Raw genomic sequence first — 12,009 nt, 5'->3', positions numbered from 1 at the left:
AAATATTTTATTTTGTGATGATAAAAAGTATCGATGTAATCATAGTAGTATCGACTAGATACGCTATTGTTCTTGGTATCATTACAGTGGATGTCAGGTGTAGATCCACCCATGGCATTTGTTTACATTATGACGCCGGTGAGCTATTGTATCCTCCTACGGTGTGTAGTGAAGCATGTTTAGCTATTCCCCGTCCTCCAGTGATAATGCTACTTGTAAGAAACTTACTTTATTTGTCGCCATGGAGGCAAGGATTAGTGATTTAGAAGTAGCTAAAACACTGTGGATGGATGTTAGATGTCTTAAAGCAGCTCTTCCTGAGGGTGTTTCAGTGTTATAACTTCATTTATCTTTACTTTTTACACCAAAATGCGTCCGTTCTCCCTTTTCTGTCTCCACACTGTGTCTGCTTGTAAGTACAAACAAACTGGCAGCTCAGGTGCCCAAATTTTACTGTTAAAAAAATGATTCAGTCACAAACTGGCAGAGGTGGGACCAAGTCATTGTTTTGCAAGTCACAAGTAAGTCTCAAGTCTTTGCCCTCAAGTCCGAGTCAAGTCCCGAGTCAAGACAGGCAAGCCCCGAGTCAAGTCTAAAGTCAAGACTGGAAAGTCCTGCATTTTGAGTTTCGAGTCCTTTCAAGTCCTTTTAACCACAGACTAATATATTAACACAGATTGTGTATGCTTTTCAAACGCTGTATTTATTTATTAAAACAAGTGCATTTTAAATTGCAGGAAAGAAAATTGTGCTGACATTGCACTTTATAATAGCACTATTAACCAGTCATTTGAAACATTAACTCATTCCTTTACAGAACAAACACATTGAAAAATAAAGTGCAAATGTACTTATTTGTACAAAAGTGTTAACATTGAAAAAACATGACATATACGTGAACATAACAAAAAAGTTGTACTTTTTATATGTCAGGGCCCTATGCTGCATTGCATCTGCAAAAGACCAAATTAGCCAAGAGTCTGTCAGTCATTTGTGCACGATGGGGGCGTAGTATGATGCCACCATGGCTGAAAACTCGCTCCACTGGAGCACTGGAGGCAGGCACTGCCAAGACTCTCATGGCCACTCGGAACAGTGAAGGAAGAGTCTTCATGTTCAATGCCCAGAACAAAAGGGGGAGAGAGTTGTTTTGGGTTGGTGCACTACTTGTAAGTGTATCTTGTGTTTTTTATGTTGATTTAATTAAAAAAAAAATAAAAAATAAAAATTCTTGTGCGGCCCGATACCAATCGATCCACGGACCAGTACCGGGCCCACCGACACCAGCAGATGACATGGCACCCCAAACCATCACTGATGATGGAAACTTTACACTAGACTTCAGGCAACGTGGATCCTGTGCCTCTCCTGTCTTCCTCCAGACTCTGAGACCTCGATTTCCAAAGGAAATGCAAAATTTGCATGGTTGGGTGATGGTTTGGGGTGCCATGTCATCTGCTGGTGTCGGTCCACTCTGTTTCCTGAGATCCAGGGTCAACGCAGCCGTCTACCAGCAAGTTTTAGAGCACTTCATGCTTCCTGCTGCTGACCTGCTCTATGGAGATGGAGATTTCAAGTTCCAACAGGACTTGGCGCCTGCACACAGCGCAAAATCTACCCGTGCCTGGTTTACGGACCATGGTATTTCTGTTCTAAATTGGCCCGCCAACTCCCCTGACCTTAGCCCCATAGAAAATCTGTGGGGTATTGTGAAAAGGAAGATGCAGAATGCCAGACCCAAAAACGCAGAAGAGTTGAAGGCCACTATCAGAGCAACCTGGGCTCTCATAACACCTGAGCAGTGCCAGAAACTCATGGACTCCATGCCACGCCGCATTAACGCAGTAATTGAGGCAAAAGGAGCTCCAACCAAGTATTGAGTATTGTACATGCTCATATTTTTCATTTTCATACTTTTCAGTTGGCCAACATTTCTAAAAATCCCTTTTTTGTATTAGCCTTAAGTAATATTCTCATTTTGTGACACACGGAATTTTGGATTTTCATTTGTTGCCACTTCAAATCATCAAAATTAAATGAAATAAACATTTGAATGCATCAGTCTGTGTGCAATGAATAAATATAATGTACAAGTTACACCTTTTGAATGCAATTACTGAAATAAATCAAGTTTTTCAAAATATTCTAATTTACTGGCTTTTACCTGTATATTTGTACCATGAATTGATTAACGTGGACTTAAACAAGTGTGAAAAACTTATTGGGGTGTTACCATTTAGTGGTCAATTGTACGGAATATGTACTTCACTGTGCAATCTACTAATAAAAGTATCAATCAATCAATCAAAACGAGGTAATATTTGGTGATTAAGCATCCTCAAAAATAAAAGCCATCTGGGTCTGGGCGCCGGCTAGAAGACGAATGCGACAGAGTTATGAAAACAAGCACAAACTGTAAAAAAAAAAAGTAAGTCGCCGCTGGTGTTGACATGGTTAAACCCAGCGAGGGAGAGAAAGGAACATTTCCATTGGCCGGCCCGCACACCGTAGACCGAGGTTTAGGGTTTCACGGAGGGCCATCCCTCCGAGCTGGGCTCCAGCCCCTTCATCTGGTTCTATTTAAGGCCTCTGGTGCCGACTCTTATGATTGGCGTACACAACCCCCCTTACTCTTCCACCAAGTCCCAGCCCCGACCGAGGAGGCTTTTTAGCAGATGCTTTATTTTCCAAGGGAAGCCATTTCTCTCTCCCTCTATCTACCGTCCTGTCCTTCAGACTTCTTTATGACTTCTACGGCATCTCTCCATCCGGCTATGCTTCCGCCCAACCCGGGTTCGGCCCCGTTGTGGATGCGGATGGATTTTCCACTTTGTCTCCTCGAGCATTCCCTTTCTGCAATGAGGATCTCTTTGTAGACATCTCCACTGGCCTTCATGGTGGGCTGGAGGGTGATGCAGCTCTATGGCTAGACTCTCAGGAAGATGCACTGAGCCCTGTGAATATTGCGATTGGCTGAGCTCAAGCGACAAAGTGGCCTATGGCACAACGGGTGCCCAGCGGTCGCTCCCGGGGACCTATGGCCGGCAGCTGGCTGACGGCATGTTTCTTCCCGTCGACTCCAGGTCTGGACGCCTCGGACCCCATGCTCCTGGAGCAGTACGTGGTGGTGGCCGGTTACCAGAAGCAAGAGCCGGCGGAAATCAGCCTCCAAGCGGGTGAGGTGGTGGACGTCATAGAGAAGAGCGAGAGCGGTGAGTGATCCCATTGGAACATCATGATATCAGTCAACGCAATGCAATATTTCCTTTGTCCACTCGCGGAAATGTCGTTTCAGCCCCATCTGTAGGCTCGCTCGGTTTTTGTCCCACTGTTGCTTCAGGCCCCGGGCCAGAATTCTGCCTTTTGGCAAGATGAATCTCTCCCAGACTCGCATTAATTAGTCCGCCGCACTTTCATGGGAAGCCAACAAGACGTGCCTGATTTTACAAATGCCAGCTGCAAAGAGTCCTGAGTCAGCTGTTCAACCTCTGGAAAATGTTAACAGGCAGGGCCAAGAGTTTGTTTTTTGATATTACCCAGTGTGACAATCGCAAATAATCTAGGATTAGGACAGCTCCGTGGCTTTTTATGGGAGCTAACTCTTTAACTCCTGAACTGCTCCACACATAGGGATGAACTTTTGTCAGAACGAGTACCGGATTTTCCGGACCATAGGGCGCATTGTTGATAAATGATTGTTTTCATACTTATAAGGCAGTGGTTCTTAACCTGGGTTGGATGGAACCCTAGGGGTTCGGTAAATCGGGCTCAGGGGTTCGGCAGAGGTCGAGACACACCCGACTCATCGCGTAAATACAAACTTCTCCCTATCGGCGTATTACGGATACGACAACAGCAGAAGTCAGACTGATTTGCAGGTGTGTCATTTGTTGTGAGTTTATGCACTGTGTTGCTTTTGTTCTTTGAACAAGGTGATGTTCATGCACGCTTCATTTTGTGCACCAGTAAAACAACATGGTAACACTTTAGTATGGGGAACCATTAATTAGTTGCTTATTAACATGCAAATTAGTAACATATTGTCTCTTAACTAATCATTATTAAGTACTTATTAATGCCTTATTCGGCATGGCCTTGTTATAACCCTAACCCTCTAACCCTAACCCTAACCTAATAACTCTAAATTAAGTCTTTATTACTTAGAATATGTCCCCCTAGTGTCCAAATAACTCTAAATTAAGTGTTTGTTACTTAGAATATGTTCCCCATACTAAAGTGTTACCAAAAACATATAACTTTGTCTTGAATTTGAAAAAACTAAAGAAGGGTTCGGTGAATGCGCATATGAAACTGGTGGGGTTCGCTACCTCCAACAAGGTTAAGAACCACTGTTATAAGGCTTAGTGGCCACATGCGTGGACAGCACCTTTTGGCTCTTATTTCCAAAATTATGTACACTACTGAATTGGGGTCTTATGGCCACTTATGTGGACACTTATACTGCCATCTGGTGGTGTCAGAAGAGTATAACATACAATGGAATTAAAAAAAAAAAAAAAGTGTAAAAATAAGAATTAGCATGTCACTAAACATGAAGTACACGTTTGTGTACTTATGGACTAAGTATATCATATAAAAAGATGATTCTTAGTTTTTATTCTAATTAGGGTCCCATAAGCCCAAATAGCAAAGAGAAATAAAAAAAAGCATGTAAACAAACAGCTAGGGCCTTAAGAGGTATAGGGCACACCGGATTATAGGGCGCACTAAAGGAGTCTTATTGTTATTTTTTTTCTAAATGTAAAATACTTCCTTGTGGTCTACATCAGTGTTTTTCAACCACTGAGACACAGTCTGGTGTGCCGTGGGAGATGATCTAGTTTCACCTATTTGGGTTAAAAGTAGAGATGTCCGATAATGGCTTTTTTGCCGATATTCCGATATTGTCCAACTCTTAATTACCGATTCCGATATCAACCGATTCCGATATATACAGTCGTGGAATTAACACATTATTATGCCTAATTTTGTTGTGATTCACTAAACAATGTGACAAGGTTTTCCAAAATAAATCAACTCAAGTTATGGAAAAAAATGCCAACATGGCACTGCCATATTTATTATTGAAGTCACAAAGTGGTGGGGGTGGGGTTGAGGTGGGGGGTTAGGAGGTAGCAGGGGGTGTATATTGTAGCGTCCCGGAAGAGTTAGTGCTGCAAGGGATTCTGGGTATTTGTTCTGTTGTGTTCATGTTGTGTTACGGTGCGGATGTTCTCCCGAAATGTGTTTGTCATTCTTGTTTGGTGTGGGTTCACAGTGTGGCGCATATTTGTAACAGTGTTAAACTTGTTTATACGGCCAACCTCAGTGTGACCTGTATGGCTGTTGACCAAGTATGCCTTGCATTCACTTGTGTGTGTGAAAAGCCGTAGATATTATGTGACTGGACCGGCACGCAAAGGCAGTGCCTTTAAGGTTTATTGGCGCTCTGTACTTCTCCCAACGTCCGTGTACACAGCGGCCTTTTAAAAAGTCATACATTTTACTTTTTGAAACTGATACTGATAATTTCCGATATCACATTTTAAAGCATTTATCGGCCGATAATATTGGCAGTCCGATATCATCGGACATCCCTAGTTAAAAATATTTTTTGCAAAGCAGTAATTATAGTCTGCAACTGATGTGTTGTTGTTGAGTGTCGACAGAGTAACCGTGTAATACTCTTCCATATCAGTAGGTGGCAGCAGGTAGCTAATTGCTTTGTAGATGTCGGAAACAGCGGGAGGCAGGGTGCAGGTAAAAAGGTATCTAATGCTTAAACCAAAAATAAAGAAAAGGCATTGAAGCTTAGGGAAGGCTATGCAGAACCAAACTAAAACCGAACCGGCTACAAAGTAAACAAAAGCAGAATGCTGGACGACAGCAAAGACTTACTGTGGAGCAAAGAGGGCGTCCACAATGTACATCCGAACATGACATGACAATCAACAATGTCCCCACAAAGAAGGATAAAAACAAGTGAAATATTCTTGATTGCTAAAACAAAGTAGATGTGGGGAATATCGCTCAAAGGAAGACATGAAACTAGCTAGAAGGTCTTCCTGACAACAATCCTGCCCGGCCGGCACTTTTCTGTTTGACTCCTTCCTGTTTGACTCCTTCCTGCTTGACTCCTTCCTGTTAGACTCCTTCCTGTTTGACTCCTTCCTGTGTGACTCCTTTCTGTTTGACTCCTTCCTGTGTGACTCCTTCCTGTTTGACTCCTTCCTGTTTGACTCCTTCCTATGTGACTCCTTCCTGTTTGACTCCTTCCTATGTGACTCCTTCCTGTTTGACTCCTTCCTCTTTGACGCCTTCCTGTGTGACTCCTTCCTGTTGGACTCCTTCCTGTTTTACGCTTTCCTGTTTGACTCCTTCCTTTTGACTCCTTTCTCTTTGACTCCTTCCTGTGTGACTCCTTTCTGTTTGACTCCTTCCTGTTTGACTCCTTCCTATGTGACTCCTTCCTGTTTGACTCCTTCCTGTGTGACTCCTTTCTGTTTGACTCCTTCCTGTTTGACTCCTTCCTATGTGACTCCTTCCTGTTTGACTCCTTCCTATGTGACTCCTTCCTGTTTGACTCCTTCCTCTTTGACGCCTTCCTGTGTGACTCCTTCCTGTTGGACTCCTTCCTGTTTTACGCTTTCCTGTTTGACTCCTTCCTTTTGACTCCTTTCTCTTTGACTCCTTCCTGTTTGACTCCTTTCTCTTTGACTCCTTCCTGTTTGACGCCTTTCTGTTTGACGCCTTCCTGTGTGACTCCTTCCTGTTTGACTCCTTCCTGTGTGACTCCTTCCTGTGTGACTCCTTCCTGTTTGACTCCTTCCTGTGTGACTCCTTCCTGTTTGACGCCTTCCTGTTTGACTCCTTCCTGTTTGACTCCTTCCTATGTGACTCCTTCCTGTTTGACTCCTTCCTGTCTGACTCCTTCCTGTTTGACTGCTTCCTGTTTGACGCCTTCCTGTGTGACTCCTTCCTGTTTGACTTCTTCCTGTTTGACTCCTTCCTGTTTGACGTCTTTTTGTGTGACTCCTTCCTGTTTGACTCCTTCCTGTTTGACTCCTTCCTGTGTGACTCCTTGTTTGACTCCTTCCTGTGTGACTCCTTCCTGTTTGACTCCTTCCTGTTTGAGTGCTTCCTGTGTGACTCCTTCCTGTTTGACTCCTTCCTGTTTGACGCTTTCCTGTTTGACGCCTTCCTGTTTGATGCCTTCCTATTTGACTCCTTCCTGTTTGACTCCTTCCTGTTTGACGCCTTCCTGTTTGACGCCTTCCTGTGTGACTCCTTCCTGTTTGACTCCTTCCTGTTTGACTCCTTCCTATGTGACTCCTTCCTGTTTGACTCCTTCCTGTTTGACGACTTCCTGTTTGACTCCTTCCTGTTTGACATCTTCCTGTGTGACTCCTTCTTGTTTGACTCCTTCCTGTTAGACGCCTTCCTGTGTGACTCCTTCCTGTCCGACTCCTTTCTGTTTGACTCCTTTCTGTTTGACTCCTTCCTGTTTGACTCCTTCCTATGTGACTCCTTCCTGTTTGACACCTTCCTGTTTGACTCCTTCCTGTCCGACACTTTCCTGTTTGACGCCTTCCTATTTGACTCCTTCCTGTGTGACTTCTTCCTGTTTGCTGCTTTCCTGTTTGACTCCTTCCTGTTTGACTCCTTCCTGTGTTACTCCTTCCTGTGTGACTCCTTCCTGTGTGACTCCTTCCTGTTTGACTCCTTCCTGTTTGACTCCTTCCTTTTGACTCCTTCCTGTTTGACTCCTTCCTGTGTGACTCCTTCCTGTTTGACTCCTTCCTGTGTGACTCCTTCCTGTTTGACTCCTTCCTGTTTGAGTGCTTCCTGTGTGACTCCTTCCTGTTTGACGCCTTCCTGTGTGACTCATTCCTGTTTGACTCCTTCCTTTTGACTCCTTTCTCTTTGACTCCTTCCTGTGTGACTCCTTTCTGTTTGACTCCTTCCTGTTTGACTCCTTCCTATGTGACTCCTTCCTGTTTGACTCCTTCCTGTGTGACTCCTTTCTGTTTGACTCCTTCCTGTTTGACTCCTTCCTATGTGACTCCTTCCTGTTTGACTCCTTCCTATGTGACTCCTTCCTGTTTGACTCCTTCCTCTTTGACGCCTTCCTGTGTGACTCCTTCCTGTTGGACTCCTTCCTGTTTTACGCTTTCCTGTTTGACTCCTTCCTTTTGACTCCTTTCTCTTTGACTCCTTCCTGTTTGACTCCTTCCTGTTTGACTCCTTTCTCTTTGACTCCTTCCTGTTTGACGCCTTTCTGTTTGACGCCTTCCTGTGTGACTCCTTCCTGTTTGACTCCTTCCTGTGTGACTCCTTCCTGTGTGACTCCTTCCTGTTTGACGCCTTCCTGTTTGACTCCTTCCTGTTTGACTCCTTCCTGTTTGACTGCTTCCTGTTTGACGCCTTCCTGTGTGACTCCTTCCAGTTTGACTCCTTCCTGTTTGACTCCTTCCTATGTGACTCCTTCCTGTTTGACTCCTTCCTGTCTGACTCCTTCCTGTTTGACTGCTTCCTGTTTGACGCCTTCCTGTGTGACTCCTTCCTGTTTGACTCCTTCCTGTCTGACTCCTTCCTGTTTGACTGCTTCCTGTTTGACTTCTTCCTGTTTGACTCCTTCCTGTTTGACGTCTTTTTGTGTGACTCCTTCCTGTTTGACTCCTTCCTGTTTGACTCCTTCCTGTGTGACTCCTTCTTGTTTGACTCCTTCCTGTGTGACTCCTTCCTGTTTGACTCCTTCCTGTTTGAGTGCTTCCTGTGTGACTCCTTCCTGTTTGACTCCTTCCTGTTTGACGCTTTCCTGTTTGACGCCTTCCTGTTTGATGCCTTCCTATTTGACTCCTTCCTGTTTGACTCCTTCCTGTTTGACGCCTTCCTGTTTGACGCCTTCCTGTGTGACTCCTTCCTGTTTGACTCCTTCCTGTTTGACTCCTTCCTATGTGACTCCTTCCTGTTTGACTCCTTCCTGTTTGACGACTTCCTGTTTGACTCCTTCCTGTTTGACATCTTCCTGTGTGACTCCTTCTTGTTTGACTCCTTCCTGTTAGACGCCTTCCTGTGTGACTCCTTCCTGTCCGACTCCTTTCTGTTTGACTCCTTTCTGTTTGACTCCTTCCTGTTTGACTCCTTCCTATGTGACTCCTTCCTGTTTGACACCCTCCTGTTTGACTCCTTCCTGTCCGACACTTTCCTGTTTGACGCCTTCCTATTTGACTCCTTCCTGTTTGACTCCTTCCTGTTTGACGCCTCCCTGTGTGACTCCTTCCTGTTGGACTCCTTCCTGTTTTACGCCTTCCTGTTTGACTCCTTCCTGTTTGACATCTTCCTGTGTGACTCCTTCTTGTTTGACTCCTTCCTGTTAGACGCCTTCCTGTGTGACTCCTTCCTGTCTGACTCCTTCCTGTTTGACTCCTTTCTGTTTGACTCCTTCCTGTTTGACTCCTTCCTATGTGACTCCTTCCTGTTTGACACCTTCCTGTTTGACTCCTTCCTGTGTGACTCCTTCCTGTTTGCTGCTTTCCTGTCTGACTCCTTCCTGTGTGACTTCTTCCTGTTTGCTGCTTTCCTGTTTGACTCCTTCCTGTTTGACTCCTTCCTGTTTGACACCTTCCTGTGTGACTCCTTCCTGTTTGACTCCTTCCTTTTGACTCCTTCCTGTTTGACTCCTTCCTGTGTGACTCCTTCCTGTTTGCTGCTTTCCTGTTTGACTCCTTCCTGTCCGCCACTTTCCTGTTTGACTCCTTCCTGTGTTACTCCTTCCTGTTTGACTCTTTCCTGTTTGGGTGCTTCCTGTGTGACTCCTTCCTGTTTGACTCCTTCCTGTTTGGCGCCTTCCTGTGTGACTCCTTCCTGTTTGACTCCTTCCTCTTAGACTTCTTCCTTTTCGCCACTTTCCTGTTTGACGCCTTCCTGTTTGATGCCTTCCTATTTGACTCCTTCCTATTTGACTCCTTCCTGTTTGACTCCTTCCTGTGTGACTCCTTGTGTGATCTGATTGGTTATGGCAATTGTCTATCAACTGTATGTGGCTGTCCACTTACAGTGCACAGACATTGTTGATTCTGAAGGCAGATTTCGGACAGCATGGCAACATAAGCTAGAATTCTGATTGGATAAAAACTCTAACCTAAAAACAACATATAATATGACATGAAGAGAATACATATTCAGGGAAAGTAAATAAAAAATGATTTAATTATGATGATGATTTCTGGTTATGTTAGACACACCACTAATGCTAGTATGTCTCCCAAACACCACAATCCATAGGGGGGCCACAAATGTCATGTAAAATCATGTGAAATATTGTTTTTTTGCAAATTGTCCACACAAAGACACAAATATCTATGAGATTGTTTTCAGCAAGTCCAATCAAAAGCAGCTTTACAGGCAAAAGATGAAAAGTCAAGTTGAGTGGTGGTTATTTGTAAAGAACCTCAAGCGTGCCAAAGCATATGTTTTTGGTAAGAACTCTCAATTATAACCAAAGCCGAGTTGAAGCCGCTCCGAAGCGTGAATGGCAGGATGAGCCGGGGAGGTTTTAGGCCCACGAGGGTTTGACGTGTTGAGCTTTAATGGTGTGCTGAAGCAGTAAAAGGGTAATGGGACTCATGTGGACTTCAGATGGAGGAGGAGACGGTGACCAGGAAGGGCATTTAGGAAGACTTGGGTTTCACAATGGGTCGGAGTGAAACACCGTGGCCTTAAGCGAGGAGAACGTGGCGTGGGATCACTTTGATGTGTGCAAGCCCGAGGTTCACGGATTTGTTTTCACTCGCTGTTCCAGTAGGTTTCAAGTGGACGGGGAGGCGCTGTGAGACGCACATGCCAACACCTTGAAGTCCTTTCATGGGGAGCCTTAGAGGAAGTGAAATCCCATGGTGCTTTGGCGCCTTGCAGCTGACCACGGCCTGCTGATGAGCCTTTTAAAAGACTACTGACATGCTCTCTTTATGGCTTGTTTGGGTTTCATATCATTGGAACATGTTTCAGTCTTGCAGTGGGTCGACATTTAGGCTGCGTTCACACCCGTGGTTCAGTGTTGTGGTCCGGACCGAATAAAGACAAAATACGGCGTGGTTTGTTTAACCTTCACGCTGGTATTTATGTCATGCGCAGCAGGCCCGGCCCTAACCAATCTGGCGCCCTAGGCAAGATTTTAGGTGGCGCCCCCCCACATCGGCAGTGAAGTGTATATACTCACAAGAAACCGAATAGCTTTGTCTTTGACCTTTTTTTTTTTACTTACAACTATATCTAATATATAAATGGGTGGAAAAGTGACTATTACCTGCAGGGCAAACATTAGCTAACCAGAAGGCAATAACAATGTAAACAAAAAACACCTGCTTAAAAGATCTAATACAAATGTCCCTGAGGAATATAAGGTGGGAGTACTGTAATTACCTAACGTTACATTATTATTTTCCATAACAATTTAGCCCCCTCCACAATATTAACCCGACGTTAAAACAGAATTAGCTATTTATTGATTAGCAATTGCCGAGTCATGTAACATTAGCTTAATGCTAAAAAGCCAGGTTACTATCACATTCTGTAACAGACAAATAATTTCATGTAGGCTAATGTTACCTACCTGCTACCTCTTGTCTTTTCTTGTTTCTCCTCCTCTTCTTTTCTCTTTTTTCTTCCCTGGGCACCTGACAGTTTTGGCCGTTTTGACATCTTGTGTTGATTTTTTGATGTGGTGACGTCCAAAAAGAGTCATGATACGGGAAGGGAGGGGCGCACCGTGCGGGGGGTTCCCCCCGGTGGGGGGGGGTGGCGTAATGTTGTAACAAATAATATTTCTATTAAATAGGCTTGACTTTGCATTTTAATTAATGTGGGATTATTTTTTTGTATTTAGAAATAATAGTACCAACTTTTATTTTATTTATTTTTTCTCCAACATTTGTGGCACTGGCGTGGCGCCCCCTGGTGGACGGCGCCCTTAGCATTTGCCTATACGGCCTATGCCACGGGCCGGCC

The 12,009-nt window shown here is 44.4% G+C and overlaps 1 protein-coding gene across 4 annotated transcripts in view; it reads left to right on the top strand.

The window, feature by feature from the left end:
- sh3pxd2ab (SH3 and PX domains 2Ab) overlaps positions 1 to 12,009 on the top strand; it is a 283,993-nt gene that overhangs the window by 141,933 nt on the left and 130,051 nt on the right. For 3 of the 4 annotated variants that reach the window (XM_061968244.1, XM_061968226.1, XM_061968235.1), the window contains exon 8: positions 3,084 to 3,212. In XM_061968244.1, coding sequence (XP_061824228.1) covers positions 3,084 to 3,212 — 129 coding nt within the window. Of the gene's footprint in view, positions 1 to 2,631; positions 3,213 to 12,009 lie in introns of those variants that run through there. The other variant, XM_061968254.1, reaches the window with a different exon arrangement.

The sequence above is a fragment of the Nerophis lumbriciformis genome, linkage group LG02 (assembly GCF_033978685.3).
Source record: "Nerophis lumbriciformis linkage group LG02, RoL_Nlum_v2.1, whole genome shotgun sequence".
NCBI classification, from domain to species: domain Eukaryota; kingdom Metazoa; phylum Chordata; class Actinopteri; order Syngnathiformes; family Syngnathidae; genus Nerophis; species Nerophis lumbriciformis.
The sequence above is the reverse complement of the archived record's forward strand: the minus strand, read 5'-3'. Positions and strand labels throughout refer to the sequence as shown.